Source organism: Amblyraja radiata, chromosome 20 (assembly GCF_010909765.2).
Source record: "Amblyraja radiata isolate CabotCenter1 chromosome 20, sAmbRad1.1.pri, whole genome shotgun sequence".
In the NCBI taxonomy this organism is placed as follows: Eukaryota; Metazoa; Chordata; class Chondrichthyes; order Rajiformes; family Rajidae; genus Amblyraja; species Amblyraja radiata.
Genome location: NC_045975.1, coordinates 29,339,338 through 29,359,096, shown reverse-complemented (window position 1 = coordinate 29,359,096; position 19,759 = coordinate 29,339,338). Strand labels below are relative to the sequence as shown.

General features: G+C 43.3%; 1 protein-coding gene across 1 annotated transcript in view; it reads right to left on the bottom strand.

Annotated features, from left to right (window-relative positions):
- Positions 1 to 4,777: 4,777 nt before the first annotated feature.
- Positions 4,778 to 19,759, bottom strand: part of ighmbp2 (immunoglobulin mu DNA binding protein 2) — a 49,518-nt gene continuing 34,536 nt past the window's right edge. The window contains exons 13-16 of the mRNA XM_033039172.1: positions 16,358 to 16,481; positions 10,657 to 11,556; positions 8,263 to 8,435; positions 4,778 to 6,322 (exon numbers count right to left, since the gene is read on the bottom strand). Coding sequence (XP_032895063.1) covers positions 6,128 to 6,322; positions 8,263 to 8,435; positions 10,657 to 11,556; positions 16,358 to 16,481 — 1,392 coding nt within the window. The 3' untranslated portion in view covers positions 4,778 to 6,127. The remainder of the gene's footprint in view (positions 6,323 to 8,262; positions 8,436 to 10,656; positions 11,557 to 16,357; positions 16,482 to 19,759) is intronic.

Genomic DNA, 19,759 nt, shown 5'->3' with positions numbered 1-19,759 from the left:
GGAAGAGCTGGAAGCGAGGAAAGACCAGGAGTAATCCGGGCCAGCCACAAATGACCTCACAACACAAAAAAGTAAAAGACAAACGGACTGCAGGCGAGCCGCAGCCGTTCCCAGCGCCGCCACTTCCGGATGTATAGTTCCCTGAAGGTTGACTCGCAGGTAGATCGGATGGTCATAAAGGATTTTGGCAAATTGGCCTTCATCAGCCAGAGTATTGAGTATAGAAGTTGGGAGGTCATGTGAGGCCACATTTAGAGTATTGTGTTCAGTTCTGGGCACCATGTTATAGGAAAGATGCCATCAAGCTGGAAAGGGTACAGAGAAGATTTACGAGGATATTGCCAGAACTAGACGGTCTGAGCTATAGGCAGAGGTTGAGTAAGCTGGGACACTATTCCTTGGAGCACAGGAGGATGAGGGGTGATCTTACAGAGGTGTATAAGATAATGAGAGGTATAGATCAGGTAGATGCACAGAGTCTCTTGCCCAGAGTAGGTGAATCGAAGACCAGAGGACAAAGGTTTAGGGTGAAGGGGAATGATTTAATAGGGATCAAAGGGTGGCGGATGTATGGAACAAGCTGCCAGAGGAGGTCGTTGAGGCAGGGACTTTCCCAACATTTAAGAAACAGTTAAGACAGGTATATGGATAGCTGACGAGCACCAGGCCACCATTTCTAGCACCATCACCGACTTCATCAATTCCCACGCCCTGCCCGACCAAGCTTCCAACCTCATCGTTCCCCAGCCCCGCACGGCCCGTTTTTACCTTCTCCCCAAAATCCACAAACCCGGTTCTCCCGGCAGACCCATTGTCTCTGCGTGTTCGTGCCCCACCGAACTCATCTCCACATACCTTGACTCCATCCTATCCCCCTTGGGCAAATCCCTCCCCACCTATGTTCTAGACACCTCAGACACTCTCCGCCGCCTCCACGCATTCCACTCTCTGGGCCCTCACCCCCTCATCTTCACCATGGATGTCCGGTCACTCTACACCTCCATCCCCCACCAGGATGGCCTCGGAGCCCTCCGGTTCTTCCTCGACCAGAGGAGCAACCTATACCCAGCCACTGACACTCTCCTCCGCTTAGCGGAGTTGGTCCTCACCCTCAACAACTTCACATTTGACTCCTCCCATTTCCTCCAAACACAAGGCGTAGCTATGGGCACACGCATGGGCCCCAGCTACGCCTGCCTCTTTGTCGGGTACGTTGAACAATCCTTGTTCGAGACGTACCAGGGCCCCATCCCCGACCTCTACCTCCGTTACATTGACGACTGCTTTGGGGCCACCTCCTGCACCTACACACAACTGACTGACTTCATCCACTTCACCACCAACTTCCATCCGGCACTCCAATACACCTGGACGATTTCCGACACTTCCCTACCATTCCTTGACCTCACCATCTCCATCGCAGGGGACAGACTCCTGACCGACATACATTACAAACCCACTGACTCACATGGCTATCTGGACTACACGTCTTCCCACCCTGCCCCCTGTAAAGACTCCATCCCCTACTCCCAATTCCTCCGCCTACGCTGCATCTGTTCCCAGGATGAGACATTCCACACCAGGGCATCGGAAATGTCCTCGTTCTTCAGGGAACGGGGATTCCCCTCCGCCACCATAGATGAGGCTCACACCAGGGTCTCATCCATACCCCGTAACACTGCTCTCTCTCCCCATCACCGCACTCGCAACAAGGGCAGAGTCCCTCTGGTCCTCACCTTTCACCCCACTAGCCGCCAAATACAACACATAATCCTCCGCCATTTCCGCCACCTCCAACGTGACCCCACCACTTGCCACATCTTCCCATCTCCCCCCATGTCTGCCTTCCGCAAAGACCGCTCCCTCCGCAACTCCCTCGTCAATTCTTCCCTTCCCTCCCGCACCACCCCCTCCCCGGGCACTTTCCGTTGCAACCGCAAGAAATGCAACACCTGTCCCTTCACCTCCCCCCTCGACTCCATTCAAGGACCCAAGCAGTCGTTCCAGGTGCGACAAAGGTTCACCTGTATCTCCTCCAACCTCATCTACTGCATCCGCTGCTCTAGATGTCAGCTGATTTACATCGGGGAGACCAAGCGTAGGTTGGGCGATCGTTTCGCCGAACACCTCCGCTCAGTCCGCAAAAACCTACCTGAACTCCCGGTGGCTCAGCACTTCAACTCCCCCTCCCATTCCCAATCCGACCTCTCTGTCCTGGGTCTCCTCCATTGCCAGAGTGAGCAACAGCGGAAATTGGAGGAACAGCACCTCATATTCCGTCTGGGGACCTTGCGTCCTTATGGCATTAACATTGAATTCTCCCAATTTTGCTAGCCCTTGCTGTCTCCTCCCCTTCCTTAACCCTCTAGCTGTCTCCTCCCACCCTCCCATCCGCCCGCCCTCGGGCTCCTCCCCCTCCTCCCCTTTTCCTTCTTTCTCCCACCCCCCATCAGTCTGAAGAAGGGTTTCGGCCCGAAACGTCGCCTATTTCCTTCGCTCCATAGATGCTGCTGCACCCGCTGAGTTTCCCCAGCAATTTTGTGTACCTCAGGTATATGGATAGGACAGGTTTGGAGGGATATGGACCAAATGCTGGCAGGTGTACCTGGGACATGTTGGCTGGTATAGGCAAGTTGGGCCGAAAGGCCTGTTTCCACACTGTATCACTCAATTACTCTTATGATGGCTTCTCCTCCTTAACCTGTATTAACATACACACAAAATTGCCGCCATGGTAAGGAGGTGTAGCTGTCAAATTTATTTCCACAAATAAGCAACATTGTGTAAAAGGTGAGACACTTCACCATGTTGCTGAGCTCTCATTAGCTGGAAGACTAAAAGCATGAGGAAGGTAACACACTAGCTGCTGAGCTCATCAAAAGGCAGACAATTGACCTACACGTATATATTAATGTTCAACCAACAAAAAAAAAGCCATTAGAGATAAGGACTGTTCTTGAATCTTTTAAACTGCTTTAATCTAAAAAAAAAAAAGCAATAGAAAATATGGAGATCTGCCAGCACAGTCATTTAAAATCCTGCCCCAAGCTCTTGCTGTAAATTTGATGATTCAGAGCAGCAGCAGCAGGTCACTGAATTGTCAACAGGCCATGATCTTGTGTTGCTTGCACTATATCCAAATCTCCACACATGATAATGATGTGTGGCTTGACCTATTTGGAAGGCTGTTGTTCTTCTTGCACAGGATCCTCTTCCCTTGAATGTTGCAGCCATTAATTCCTACTGGTGTTCAATTTCTAATCGAGTTAAATCCTAGATTGAATAAATGTCACGGGTAGCAATAAAATGTACAGGCTGTTGGATCAAGTTGTAATCTGTACTTTATATGTCACAAGGGAGTGAGAGAGAGGGGAAGGGGGAGAGGGAGGAGAGAATGAGAGAGAGAGAGAGAGAGAGAGAGAGAGAGAGAGAGAGAGACCACAGTATTGCTGGATCTACATCAATGGCAATAAGCTTTACTGTGGAATTATGCAATTATTTTCTTGACATGGCTTGAAAAAATTCAGCAACTGCGTTACACAATCTTGTAAAGCATTTGCAAGTGTTACATTAAAGTTCAACCAGATATTCGTAAACAAACTAGGAATTCAAGGGCCGGGCATACTACACATTCTCTATTGTCTTTTCTTTGTCATTTCTCCTTTCAACAAACAACCCACAAGGCACGAGCAATGGACTAAAGCTATATGTCAGTGGAAGTCTGGCTGATAAAGGGCTGTGGTTTACTCAAACAAATACGTTTCCGTAACTCTACTATTGGATGAGACTGATAATATTTTCACATCTGTAAAATATTGGGCATTAAGCTATATTGACATAAGTGACAAATAAATTGTATTGTGTATTGTGTATTGTCACCACCAATAATTATTCATTAATCAAGATTTACTGCATTGCAGGATGGGGAAGCTTTGGAAAGAGTACAAAGGAGGTTGGATTAGGGGGGTATTAGATACAGGGAGAGGTTGGACAGACTTGGATTGTTTTCTCTGGAATGCCGGAGGTTGCAGTGAGTCCTGTTAGAAGTATATAAAATTATGAGAGGCACAGATATTCAGAACTTACTTCCCAGGATGGGGAAAAAAATTCTAGAGGGTATAGCTTCAAGATGAGAGGGGCAAAGTTTAACGGAGACGTGCGGGGCAAATTTTACAGAGGGTTGTGGGTGCCAGTGGTGGTGGTTGAGGCAGAAACAATAGTGGGATTTAAGAAACTTTAGGATAGGCACATGGATAAGGAAATGGAGGGATGTGGATCATGTGCAGGCAGATAAGAGTTGGTCTTGGCATCATGTTCAGTGCACATTGTGGACCGTAGACCTATTCATGTGCTGTTCTGTTCAATGTAACAACATTTGGAATCTGTCCTCAATTCACCTACTCAGGGCAAGAGACTCTGTGCATCTACCCGATCTATACCTCTCATGATCTTATCCACATATATAAGATCACCCCTCATCCTCCTGGTGAGAAGGCAGGAATGGGGTACTGAATGTGGATGATCAGCCATGATCGGCCTACTCCTGCACCTATTGTCTATTGTCTATTTTTCAGTCAGGATTGCGCAGTGCCTCCCCACGCAGCACAAGAAGAAAGTGATCTCTAGATTTCCCTTTACTGATACGAGTTTGCTATCTGTAAATTGGCTTTGCAACCAAACTCCCTGAATTCCCACAGACAGCAAACTAGCACAATTTTAACTACCATTTTACATAGTTCACAGCATACAAAATAAATATGATTAAGACTGCAGAAGATCAATTTAACAAATAAAATAAATGATTTTATTTTGAATATTTGAAGTACAAGGGAATTACAATTCACAAATAAACTCAGATGGCTGGAAATTTAGCAGAAGCCTGCAGAACAGCACACCCTGTGGAGGATCGGGAAATGACAGGCAGTAACTGCACAAATTCACACTTCATAAGTAGCTACTGTACCCCAATAACTGTGTAAAGACCACAAGCACTGAATATATCACAATTTCACTGGCAATATCCAAGCATTTGTTTCAAAATGTATACATTTTATTGAAATGAATGGGATATTGCAGGTCTAGATATTCAATTCTTTGCCCAACATACAAATGTAGTTACACAGTCATATCACATCAAAGTTGTAAAGGTAAATAATTCACATGCTCACCATCGCACTGCTTTAATTGTGACAGTAGCAAATAATTGTAGGCTTGCATTTCTCCTGCGTAATTTCACAATGACAATCAAGAGTTTGAAATCATTATTTAAGTCCGATGTTTACGTTCTCCCTGAAATCAATGTTATCTCTTCAGGCAACTACAGAAGCCTGTAATTCTGGTGGTTAATTAATAGCTTTCACATTCAGAACAGCACAGCAGGGAATTAGTGGAATTAATTCCTTTATTGGGGAAAAAAATAGATAAATCTGTAGATTGGTACTGACAAATATGTATAATACATTTACTGATCAGCAGGACATTTTGGAAATCAGTAGTTCAGACTAGATTAGGTTTCATTACATTACAAATGATTCCAAACAAAGTCAGACCACCATCAACAATAATGACCAATGAAGACTGAATGGTGTAAATTATCGCCTTTCCGGCTATCCATCATACTGGAATTAGTAGGAAGGAACTGCAGATGGTGGTTTAAACCAAAGACAGACACAAAATGCTGAAGTAACGCAGCGGGATAGACAGCATCTCTGAAGAGAAGGAATGGGTCTTTAGACTGGAAAAGGGGCTCGACCCGAAACGTCACCCATTCTTTCTCTCCAGAGATGCTGCCTGTCCCGCTGAGTTACTCCAGCATTTTGTGTCTATTCTGGATTTAGTGCCTGGATTATTATTTGCAGTACTAGATTTTTTTTAAATTGCTCTCATGGCTTTTCAAACTGCTGCTGGCAGTACAAGGATGAGAAATTTTGTAGCTCAGCACTGCGACACTATCATCTAGAGCAATGCCAAAGTTATTTTTCATAATTATTTTGGAGTCCTTTCCATTGGTGATCAAAAATATACATTACTGTTTCCTAAGAGTTATTTTTACAATATAGGGAAGCTCTTGAAATAAATATACAATATTTAGGCTACTTATTTAAATTTATGATACTGCGTTTTTACTTCATTTTTTACTTTCCTTTTTGGCACTTCGCTGATTAGCCAGCTGATCGATCTTCTTCCCCAGCTTTCTTTGCAGGTGAGCCTTCTTCACTGGATCCAATGATTTGTCTTTAGTGCCGCTGCCTGCATAGAGGACACCTTCTCGGCTGATGACTTTCCGGGCATGAGCTTTGGCCTGCGCACTACACCCGTGAACCTAGAAGGGCGTCAAATGTGGGAGAAGCTTGCGTTACTCGTGACAACGTTGACAGAAGCGGTTGCTTTCGTTGAGAATGTATAAACAGATAAAAGCCATATTGGAGTCTCCACAACCCTGCGGGAGAATTAACAGCGAGATCACATTTTAAATGCTGCGCTGGACTTATCAAATTAATTAAAAAAAATTAATTCAAAATAAGACACTGTGAATGTGAAAATGCTAATCAGGCACCATCCACAGGGAGTAAAATAATGCTATAATAATAAAGTCTATGTCTCACTTGAGCCCTCCTCTGTTCTACATAGAACGTTGAACTGTACAGCACAAAAACAGCCCCTTCGACCCATGATGTCTGTGCCAAACATGATGCCAAGACCATCACTTATCCACCTGCACATAACCCCTACCTCTGCATTCTTGCATAGCCATGTGCTTATCCCAAAGTATTTTAAATGCCACTAATGTATCTGCTTCAACTATCACCCACGGCAGCGTATTCCAGGCACTCACCAGCCTCTGTGTAAAAAACTTGTCCTGCACAACTCCTTTGAAATTTGCCCCTCTCACCTTCAAGCTATGAGAAAAAGTACTGGGATAGGCAAATACGTAAATGAAATAGCAGTGATCAGAGAATTCCAAGCATGGATTTTACATTTTGTCATGTGCATTTTTGGGAGACAAGCTTACGTTGAGTACCAAAAGCACCCACAGTCTAAAATAATAATTCCCTCTGTCACCTGAATATCGTAGCTGCACTGTGTTCTGTCCACAGAATACAGTTCAGCAATTTGTGATATCTTCTTCAAATCACAGGTTCCATCACCAAGAGGGTAGAGGGCAGCAAATGCTTAGGAACGCCACCACTGTATGACACACCTGTCACTTTTCTTGGCTGCTGGATCAAGTTACTGGGATGACCCTACCTGGCTTTTTCACATGCATAGGAGGCAATTAGTTTAGTTTATTGTCCCATGTACCAGTGAAAAGATTTTGTTGCATGCTCACCAGTCAGTGGAAAGACCATACATGATTCCATGTAAGAGAATGTTTGCTAGGTTTATTCCTGGGATGAAGCAGTTGCTTTAAGAGAAAGGTTTTAGGCACTACTTAAGTTCGCTGGTGTTCTCGTGAATGACAAGTGATCTTATTAAAACACAGAGGTTTCTGAGGAGGTTGAGCACGGTAGTGGGTCCCTTTTGAGGGATTCTAAAATTGGGAGGCATAGTTTCAGAATAAGGGATCACCCATTTAGGGCAACATTTATAAGGGGTTTCTTCTTTCAAAGGGGCGGGAATGTTCAGATTGTGGCGGCTGATGTACTTAGGCCCAAGACAGATGGAAATTTAGCCTGTAAGGGAATAAACAGTGCTATCTTCCCTCCCTTTCTCATTGCCAAGCCAAGATCAGATCAGTCCTGGCAGAGAGTCTTGAGGTGATTTGTGACCTAAACCTCTTCATTATGTTCTTATTTATCATCACCATTTTCTCAAAGATAACTAGGACTGAATGATGTGCCACGTTGGTATTGATGCCAATGTTCCTAAAAAATAATATCCTGACGTATTGAAATGACTAGGAATGAATTGGAATGGCAGCATGAAATGTTACTTTAGACTTTAGAGATGCAGCATGGAAACAGGCCCTTCAGCCCACCGATTCAGTGCCGAACAGCAATCATCATGTACATTAGCACCATCCTACATACTCGGGACATTTTAGTTGTACCAAAGCCAATTAACCTACAAACCTGTATGTCTTTGGAGTGTGGGAGGACACTGGAACACCCGGAGAAAACCCACGCGGGCCAGATAAAACGTATGTGGGTTTTACTATAATATATTACTATAATACAAGGTTCATTCGCTGTTTGATTGATATATTAATTTTAAACAATGGTGAACGAGTTAGCATTTGTTTTTATTCAACAAAGTTCTTACCTCTGGGATGTGATGGCTGAGACAATAGTGTTTGTTACAGTGGATGCAATGTTGGCCAATGGTGAGAATACTTCCATTGCACTTTAAAAATGCACAAATACTATTTGATTTTATAGATGCTGCAATGAGGGCATCAAAATCCTCTTCCACACCACTTTCTTCTTTGGTTTTCCCTGTTAAACAAGCAGTTAAAGATACCATTAACATTCACCACTCACACAAAGGGTGGTGGGTATATGGAATGGCGGCCGGAGAGGTAGTTGAGGCAGGTACTATCGCAACATTTAAGAAGCATTTAGACAAGTACATGGATAGAACAGGTTCAGAGGGATATGGGCCAAATGCAGGCAGGTGGGACTAGTGTAGTGTAGATGGGACATGTTGGCCGGAGTGGGCAAGTTGGGTCAAAAGGCCTGTTTCAACGCTGTAAGATTATATGATTCTATACAAAATCGAAAGTATCATAGCCTCAATGCAGGCTTTCAATGTTCCAGCAAGATGGTTTTTTGCAACTCATATAGTCTGATCATAAAGGATTCCCAATCCTTCCTGCAACTCAGTCACTTGTATTATTGCAGGTATTTTGCAATAAGATTAATGTACTGTTCATCAAATTTAATTGCAGCTGAAAGAGCAGCCAGTTAACTAAAGCAAACACTGGAGAAAATCCTTTTTAATTATATCACACCGCCAGGCTGTTTCTTTTGAAAATGAAAAACCTAATATTGCTGTAACTTGCTAGTTTCTTTTGTGTATAAAATTATTTTAAGGATAAAGGTACCAAATTGGAAAAGTTCCAATTTATGCAAGAATTGCAGTGTTTTTTGTGCAATGGTACTGAGCAGAGTTGATTGAAGATTTGCGAAGTACTGGCTCAGATAAACCAGATTATAGTAGGCATCAAGGGTAGACAGTCAGAAGCTGTTTCCCCCAGGGTGGAAATGTTAAAGACTATAGCGCATAGCTTTATGGTGTGAAGGCGTTTAAATGAGATCAGCAGGGCAAGTTTGTTTTTATTACACACAGAGTGGTGGGTGCTGTGCTGCCAGAGTTGGTGGTGGAGGCAGATATGATAGTGACATTTAAGAGGCTTTTGGATAGGCACATGGATTTGCAGGGAATGGATCATGTGTAAGCAGAGGAGATTAGTTTAACTTGGTCTCATGTTTGGAGTGGACATGGTGTTGTTCTTTTGCAAAATAGTGCCATAGGTTCTTTAGGATCAACCAGGAGACGTGGCTTTAGTTATGAGAGGCAGAGATAGGGTAGGCAGTCAGAACCATTTCCTCAGGGTGGAAATGCCAAAGGTTAGAGGGCACAGCTTTGGGGGGCAAAGTTTAAAGGAGATGTGTGGGGCAAGTTTGGATACATGGAGGGTAGTGGATTGTGGGTGCCTGGAATGCACTGCTGGAGGGAGTGGTGGAGCCCGATATGAGACTGGCGTTTAAGAGGCTTTTAGATAGGCATATAGATATGCAGGAATGGAGGGATATAGACACATAGAAAATAGGTACAGGGGGAGGCCATTCAGCCCTTCGAGCCAGTACCGCCATTCATTGTGATCGTGGCTGATCATCCCCAATCAGTAAACTGTGCCTGCCTTCTCCCCATACCCCTCGATTCCGCTAGCCCCTAGAGCTCTATCTAACTCTCTTTTAAATTCATCCAGTGAATTTACCTCTGTCTTCTGTGGCAGAGAATTCCACAAATTCACAACTCTCTGGGTGAAAACGTTTTTTCTTATCTCAGTTTTAAATGACCTCCCCTTTATTCTTATACTGTGGCCCCTGGTTCTGGATACCCCCAACATTGGGAACATTTTTCCTGCATCTGGCTTGTCCAGTCCTTTTATAATTTTCTATGTTTCTATGAGATAGCCTCTCATCCTGCTAAATTCCAGTGAAATTCCACAAGCCCATTCTTTCCAATCTGTCCTCATATGACAGTCCCGCCATCCCGGGGATTAATCTTGTGAACCTACATTGCACTGCCTCAAGAGCAAGGATCATGGATCATGTGCAGACAGGGGAACTTAATTTAGCTTGGCATCATCTTCGGCACGGACAACGTGTGTTGAAAGGCTTGTTCCTGTGCCATACATATATGTTCAAAATATTTTAAACTGTAGATTGACAAGGTATCTTTAAATAAATGCAAAAGCAATGAACTGCATTTCTAAACAGGACCAAGCAGTCAAAGAAATATTTGAATTGTCAAAAACAAAGCAGTAATTAAACTCTATAATAAATGGTAGGATGTGTGATAAAACTAAACATCCAGACCTAGTTTCAGAGATAAAGCACACACCCAATCAACTCTCCTCCGCCCATCATTAAAATACAATTTTAAAAGCAAGATCAGCAGTTTTATTTTCCTTGAAAAGACAATACATACCATGTTTTTTATTTTTTGACTTCAGAGACGCAGTGGTACTGAAGCTTTGCTTCTGTATTGCTTTCTCCTCCCTCCTGGCTTGTTCCCGCTGTATCCTTTCAATATACAGAGTCTTTAAATCCAGCTTAGACTGAGAAACACAAGAGGTAAACTCCTGGGGTTCTCCCTTCTCAGTAAGGATCTGCCCTTTTCCATTTTCCATGGATGTTTGAGGGATATTCAGAGGCACATCCGGCCACTTTTGCTCCACTTGGCACTTGAGCTGTCTTTGTCCTTCTGAGAAACACGATTTAGCCACAACTATAAACCTGTCATTGTTCTCACCGATACTAAAATGATCAAGGCCATGCTCTTCTGCTAGTTGATGGACTAACAAACGGTCATGAGAGTTCAGCGATGGAGGGAACTCAAGCTTACTCATTGCGCTATCTTCTATAAATCGCAATATTTGTTCCTTGAGCTTCTCGGAGTTATCTTTTACATTTGTAGTTTTGGCACTTTTCTCTACTGTTTCTGAACCGATGTTCTCTTTGTGCTTTATGCAACTATCCCGATCTGCATCCTTTTTCTGACTGCAATGTTTAGCAGGGTCTTTATGCATTTTTTCAGCCACCGTGCTTTTGTCACGATTTGGGCTCTTGTCATTTTTTTGCACCAAAGAATCTTTTGCCCTCCTTTGCTCAGCTGGAAGGACCGGTCGCACGTAGTTCTCTGACACCACGTCATCGCAGTACTCGAAGGCAGTGCGCACTTCCCCGTGCTCCGTCATGTAGTCCACCAGGGACTTCAAGAAGGGGTGGGTGCTGACTGTGCGGGCATCACACACCACCGCCAGGTGGCGGCGTGCGCGAGTTACTGCCACGTTTATTCTTCGGTCTTCAGCCAGAAAGCCCACTTCACCTGGAAAAAGGACACATGTGCAATTATACCCATGTGGGGCAAAAAAAGTAGAAAATATTCTTAGTTCCTCTAAAGAAACATCTTCTCTGGGATAGCCTTGTACAATTCCCATTCAACATTGAATCATTTTTTTATTATCTATTTATTTATCCATTCACCTATCTATTTATCTACTTATCTAACTATGTATCTACCTACCTATCTACCTACTTATCTGTCTACTTATCTACATACCTACTTATTTACCTACCTACCCACCTACTTAGAGATACTACGTGGAAACATGCTCTTTGGACCACCAAGTCCATACCAACCACTGATCACCAGTTCACACTAGTTCTGCATTTAGATGGAGAGTGACACGGTTAATTCAGAGTCAAGGGTCCTGAACTTAAAGAAAGGTAACTTTGATGGCATGAGACAGGAATTGGCTAGGATAGACTGGCAAATGGTACTTAAAGCGTTGACGGTGGATATGAAATGGCAAAGATTTAAAAATCGCATGGATGAATTACGACAATTGTTCATCCCTGTCTGGCATAAAAATAAAACAGGGATAGCAGCTCAACGGTGGCTAATAAGGGAAATTAGGGATAGTGTTAAATCTAAAGACGAGGCATATAAATTGGCAAGAGGAAGCAGCAAACCAGAGGACTGGGAAAAAATTAGAATTCAACAGAGGAGGACAAAGGGGTTATTTAAGAGGGGGAAAATAGAGCATGAGAGAAAGCATGCGGGGAATATAAAAACTGACTGTAAAAGCTTCTATAGATATGTGAAGAGGAAACAGGTGAATTTATAATTGGAAACAAAGAAAAGGCCAAACAAGTTAGGCAAATACTTTGATTTTGTCTTCACTAAGAACGATACAGACAATCTCCCAGAAATACTAGAGGGACAGAGGATCTAGTGGGAAGGAGGAACTGAAGGAAATCCACATTAGTCAGGAAATGGTGTTAGGTAAACTGTTGGGACTGAAGGTAGATAAATACCTAGGGCCAGGTGGTCTGCATCCCAGAGTACTCAAGGAAGTGGCCCTAGAAATTGTGGATGCTTTGGTGATCACTTTCCAATGTTCTCGGTGGGGTCAAGAGCCTGTTTCCATGCTGCATTTCTAAACATCCGCAACCCATGTTCCTTAGTGGATTGATTGATGGAAAGCTGCAGCATGGAAACAGACCCTTTGGCCCATCGAGTTCACGTCGATCGCTGATCACCCGTTCACACTAATTCCATGTTATCCAACTTTCTCATCCTTTCCCTACACTCCAGGGGTAATTTACAGAGGGCAATTAACCTACAAACCTGCACGGCTGTGGGATGCGGGAGGAAACAGGAGCACCCGAAGGAAACACACATGGTCAGCGGCAGAAACTCCATTCGGACAACACCCGAGTTTAGGATTGAACCCGGGCCTCTGGCTCTGGGAAGCAGCAGCTCCACCAGCTGTGCCACCTGAGTAGCAACCCTAGGTCTATTCCTAGATTACTATTCAGTTTCTCCCAAGAATCTACAGTGATCAATACCTTGCTCCGAGAGATGAACACTCCTGATTTATTATCCTGAGATTGGGGGCTGGAAACAATATATCCAAACTTACTCCTCTCATCAATAATTAAGCTCACAGTGAACTAAGGGAACATTTATTTCAAGAGGAATTTTGCTGATATTTTAGAAATAAGGCACTGAACATTCTGCTGGAAGTAATCCAATGTGTAAAATTGGGTTGTGTGCTTCGCAACACTATTTATTCACATCTCAGCCCTTCAAGGTATATCACAAACAATACATAATGTACCCATCTTCATCATGCAACCTCCGAATGGGGCAAGAGTGCTTTCCCAAACCACTGTCACCTGTAGGGTCAGGCAGTATAGAAACAATGTCATTAAGGTGGAAAAAGTGCAGATAAGATTTACCAGGATGTTGCCAGGACTTGAGGTTGGGCTGGCTAAGACTTTATTTCTTGGGAGCACAGCAGACTGAGGAGTGGATCTTATAGAGGCATATAAAATCATGAGGCGAATAAATAGGATTAATGCACAGAATTTTTTACCCAGAGCAGAGGAATCAAGAACCAGAGGACATAGGTTTAAGTGAGGGGAAAGATCCAACAGGATCCTGAGGGGAAACTTTTCACACGGATGTTGGGTATATGGAACGAGCTTCCAGAGGAGGTAGTTGAGGCAGGTTCTATAACAACATTTAAAAGAAATTTGGACAGGTACATGGATAGAAAAGACAAAAATGCAGGCAAGCGGGACTAGCGTAGATAGTTGGTCAGTATGGGCAAGTCCGGCCAATGGGCCTGTTTCTGTGCTGTATGACTTTATGACAATGAGTGGAAGTGTGGCATGTTCCTGATCCTTCCTTTTCCATTTATTATTATATGGCAATCAACAGGGAAAACAGTGTGGGTATTGTGATACACTGTGCCTTGTAGTGGCATGGGAGAGACTGGCCTGTTCAGCGTAAAAACAAAAAAACACTGGAAACAGGTTTCTCTGCCCATGTATACTGCCTGACCTGCTCGGTTTCCAGCCTCTGCAATAGTTTCCTGTCTATCATTGCTTGCAATTTCTTCACTCAATAGCGTAAAACTCCTTCCTGGAACACAGCTACCACAAAACATTGGGAGAATCTGGAGAATAAGCAACATTGCATGAAGCACTCAAATCAACTCTAGTTCAGTTCTCACTTTGGAATCGTGACCTTGTATAGATTGCAATGGCGGGAAAAAATAACAGGAGCCAGAAATAAAAATTTGAAAAACACTTAACAGGTCAGGCATTATCTGTGGAATGGGAAACAAAGTTAACGTTTCAGGTTAATGACCCTTCATCACAACAGTCTGGTGGACAGTCACTGACCAGAAAGATTAACTTGCCTCTTCTTCACACATATGCAGCCTGACTTGCTGAGTATATTAAGAGCAGAAGAGAACGCATTGTTTGTATATTTAATTAGCAGTTTTTAACATGTTCACCATTATCCTGACAGAACTGGAATCAATTTCACAGCCTCTGCTCAGCTTATCCATAGAAAATTTACAACTTTATTTTCTCCTGGCAACAATATTTACTAATATGCTGCGATTATGAATTGTCTTGAAGCATTTACTTCACGATTACACATCTGAACGCTCCAAATGTATTTTCTGAGCTATCCGATGACTGCCAATATTTTGACTTTGTATAAATCTGCTGCTATAATTCAGTTTAGTTTATTGGCACATGTACCGAGATACAATGAAATGCTTTATTGTTGCATGGTATCCCATCAGCAGAAAGACTATACATGATTACAATCAAGCCGTCCACAGTGTACAGATACAGGATAAGGGGAATAACGACGTGCAAGATAACGTCCATAAATGTCTGATTAAAGATGGCCTGAAGGTCTCCAATGAGGTAGATTGTAGGTCAGTACTGCTCTCTGGTTGGTGATAGGATGGTTCAGTTGCCTGGTAACAGCTGGGAAGAAATTGTCCCTGAATCAGGAGGTGTGGGTTTTCACAATTTGGTAGTTTAAAGGAGATGAGCGATCAGTTTTTTTAGACAGTGAGTGGTGGGTATCTGAAACATACTGGCAGGGTTAGTGGTGGAGGCAGATATGATAGAAACACCAAGATTGCTGGGGACACGATAGTGATGTTTCAGAGGTTTTTAGATAAGCACATGGATATGCAGAGAATGGAAGGATATGGATCAGGCAGATGAAAGCAGTTAATCTTGGCATCATTTTCAGCCCAGACATTGTGGTGTACTGTGCTGTACTGTTCTATGTTCAAGTATTATATCTTATTTTCATATCTACCTGCAGCAAAGTTAACAATGAATCCACAGCATACAGCATGACAAGGATGTATGGGAAGCTTGATGACAGAAGGGAATAGGGGGTTAAGTAGGGAGGTCAATTCTGTCACCATGCAACCCAACCATTTTTTTTACAGGGTAATAATGGAAACATATTCACACAAAAAGACAAAGGACAAAAACCCAGATTTATGGTCCTGCTTGCATCAAAAATGAAATGTTTGACAGATGCAAAGAGCTAAATACTGCAGAAAGCAATAATTATAGAAGGCAAAAGGATGAAACCAAAAGGAAAACAAAGAGTGTTCGAAGAAATGCACACATTCTAAATACATAAAGAGAATGAGAATACAAAAGGAGTGACCAGTATTGTTCTTACATGAGTGGGGGATGATGCGGAAACTTTGTTAAACAGCCCATTTCCAATAATGGGTACGTTATTGGAAGAAGTTCTAAAGGACAGTATACATTACCATTTGGAAAACATGGAGACCTGGGTTCGAAGGTAGACAAAAGTGCTGGAGAAACTCAACGGATGCAGCAGCATCTATGGAGCGAAGGAAATAGGCAACTTTCCGGGCCGAAACCCTTCTTCAGACTTCGGCCCAAAACGTTGCCTATTTCCTTCGCTCCATAGATGCTGCTGCACCCGCTGAGTTTCTCCAGCACTTTTGTCTACCTTCGCTTTTCCAGCATCTGCAGTTCCTTCTTAGAGGCCTGGGTTCCATCCTGATCATGGGTGCTGTTTGTGATTGTTGATTTTCTCTGATCATGGGTTTTCTCCGGGTGCTCCGGTTTATTCCTACACTCCAAAGACATGCAGGTTTGTAGGTTAATTGGCTTCTGTAAATTATAAATTGTCCCTAGTGTGTAGGATGATGTTAGTGTATGGGGTTCGCTGGTCCACGCGGACTCGGTAGGCTGAAGGGCCTGTTTCCGTGCTGTATCTCAAAAGTCTAAACTATTACATAAGCCTCAGCACTTACCTCTTCTATTGGATCTAACGAGGGATAAAACAACAGCCTCCTTTTCTCTTCCTTGAAATCCATCTACAGACTTAATTTCCAGCTCAGGGTACTTGTTCGACAGTTCTTTTCTCAGGAGTTGTACCTGTTTAATAAGAAATATCATAAATAAAAAATACATCAAACTACAGTTTCTACATCTTTTGACAAAACCCATTTGTCTCAGTTCTATCCCTTTATCTCATTTTCAAATTTCAACAAAACAGAAATGAAAAGTAAATCTAGATTGAGCATGGTTTCTATTCCTGAAAATAGATTTCTACACATAATTCAGTTTAGTTTAGTTTAGTTTAGTTTAGTGATTGTAGGTCCACTTCTGGAACCAGCATGCAGTGAGTCGCCTGGCTTGGGCGCCATCTACCTATATACTGTAATATAGCAACTCTTATACACAGGGATGAGCAGATTGGCTTAGACAAAATCATGCCCTTATAATTCTCTTGGATAAGCTCCAAATGCCATTTTATCAAAACTACACAGAGCCGGAAATGTAATCTCTTCATGGTATTACTAAAACTATCAAAGGAGGAAGATTCCACCCAGAGGAAACCCATGTGGTCACAGGGATATATATAGAAAGACCTCAGAGACTTCAGAGAAAACTAAGATTGAACCCAGGTTGCAAACTGTGTTACTTGCTACTCATTGTAAACCAAAGAACAACATCATGTAAAACTTGAGATAGACACAAAGTGCTGGAGTAACTCAGCGGGTCAGGCAGCATCTCTGGATAAAAAGGACAGATGACGTTTCGGGTTGGGACCATCCTTCCTTTTTACCCAGAGATGCTGCCTGACCCGCTGAGTTATTTCAGCACTGTGTGTCCATCTTTGGTATAAACCAGCATCTGCAGTTCTTTTGTTTCTACATTATGTAAACCTTGGTTGCACCCCTTTGAAGGTAGACAAAAATGCTGGAGAAACTCAGCGGGTGAGGCAGCATCAATGGAGTGAAGGAAATAGGCAACGTTTCGGGTCGAAACCCACTTAGTGGCACAGTTGAGATATGTCAATGCACTATTAATATTGAATATTTCCAAGGACTCACACCAAACATACAGATGAATAAAAAGTCAAGACAACAGACAGATTAACCAAAGATAGACACAAAAAGCTGGAGTAATTCAATGGGACAGGCAGCATCTCTGCAGAGAAGGAATGGGTGACGTTTCGGGTCGGGACCCTTCTTCTTCTTCAGACTTCTTTATTTTTAACCAACTGGCTGTACCTGCTTGGATGCAATTATAGATCCTGGCACAACAACATAGACACAATTGTAAACAATTGTCCTTGGAATTTAGGGCAGATCCGGGTCAGGCGGCGTCAACTGCAAAAACATCTGCAATCCTTAATAGAACATCTGCGGTAATAACATTGGCCTGTGGCCAGAAACCCGACAGGCTTATGTATGAGGATGGCGATATGCAGTGGGCAACAAAGCCCCCTCATCCTCACGCATAGCTTCATCAAATGGGAGCACTTATGTTTCAGAAGTCAATAAACAAGCAATATTTGTTGAAGGTTCATAACTATGTGGATGTACTATCTGAACATCAGAGCTTTTATAATTTGATTGCCTTAATAATATTTCAATATCTATTAATATATAAAACTCTCGCCCAAAATTCCGAAACGGAACTCCGTCCGGCTGTCACATTTCTTCCATTGATTCCCTGCAACTCCGAAACTGGACGCAGAATCGCCGACATCTTTTCCATTTCGGTAGAGATTTCGCTTTTCTTTCTAAGTATCCGCTCCTCATTACATTCCGTCGTGTTTAGGTACACGTTTTTAATCAAATCCTTCCCCCCCCCCCCCCAATATTTCAAAACTGAACTGGCTTCACACCCACAGAACCTTCTCCAGCCCCAGCCCCTGCTGAACGTTCCATCGTGTGATGTCACAATGCCCAATCTTCACATATGTCCAATCGGAATGGATCCATTTACATATGCCTATGCAGGAGCCCAAGACAATGGTGAACGTTCCATCGTGTGATGTCACAATGCCCAATGCTCAAAGACATCGTTGCCATAGAGAGGGAGTACAGAGAAGGTTCACCAGGCTGATTCCTGTTATGTCAGAACTTTCATATGAAGAAAGACTGGATAGACTCGCCTTGTAATCGCTAGATTTTAGAAGATTGAGGGGGTATCTTATAGAGACGTTTAAAATTCTTAAGGGGTTGGACAGGCTAGATGCAGGAAGATTGTTCCGGATGTTGGGGAAGACCAGAACAAGGGGTCAAAGTTTAAGGATAAGGGGGAACGCTGAATCGCCGACATCTTTTCCATTTTGGTAGAGATTTCTCTTTTCTTTCTAAGTATCCGTTCCTCATTACATTTCGACGTGTTTAAGTGTACGTTTTTAATCAAATCCTAACCCCCCCCCCCCCCCCCAATATTTCAAAACTAAACTGGCTTCACACCCACAGAACCTTCACCAGCACCAGCCCCTGCTGAGCGTTCCATCGTGTGATGTCACAATGCCCAATCTTCACATATGTCCAATCGGAATGGATCCATTTACATATGCCTATGCAGGAGCCCAAGCCAATGGTGAACGTTCCATCGTGTGATGTCACAATGCCCAATGCTCAAAGACATCGTTGCCATAGAGAGGGAGTACAGAGAAGGTTCACCAGGCTGATTCCTGTTATGTCAGAACTTTCATATGAAGAAAGACTGGATAGACTCGCCTTGTAATCGCTAGATTTTAGAAGATTGAGGGGGTATCTTATAGAGACGTTTAAAATTCTTAAGGGGTTGGACAGGCTAGATGCAGGAAGATTGTTCCGGATGTTGGGGAAGACCAGAACAAGGGGTCAAAGTTTAAGGATAAGGGGGAACGCTGAATCGCCGACATCTTTTCCATTTTGGTAGAGATTTCTCTTTTCTTTCTAAGTATCCGTTCCTCATTACATTTCGACGTGTTTAAGTGTACGTTTTTAATCAAATCCTAACCCCCCCCCCCCCCCCCAATATTTCAAAACTAAACTGGCTTCACACCCACAGAACCTTCACCAGCACCAGCCCCTGCTGAGCGTTCCATCGTGTGATGTCACAATGCCCAATCTTCACATATGTCCAATCGGAATGGATTCATTTACATATGCCTATGCAGGAGCCCAAGCCAATGGTGAACGTTCCATCGTGTGATGTCACAATGCCCAGTGCTCATAGACATCGTTGCCATAGTGACAGTACAGAGAGTCAGATGTGGGCCGAGGAGCCTTCAAGACAACATGAGATGTTCCCATATTGTGTGAAAATATTTACGTCATTCACCCCTGAACCTCGATAAGAACACCACCTGCACATCTTAATTAAATTAGAGAAAAACGGAAAAGAGGTCGGGCATTTAC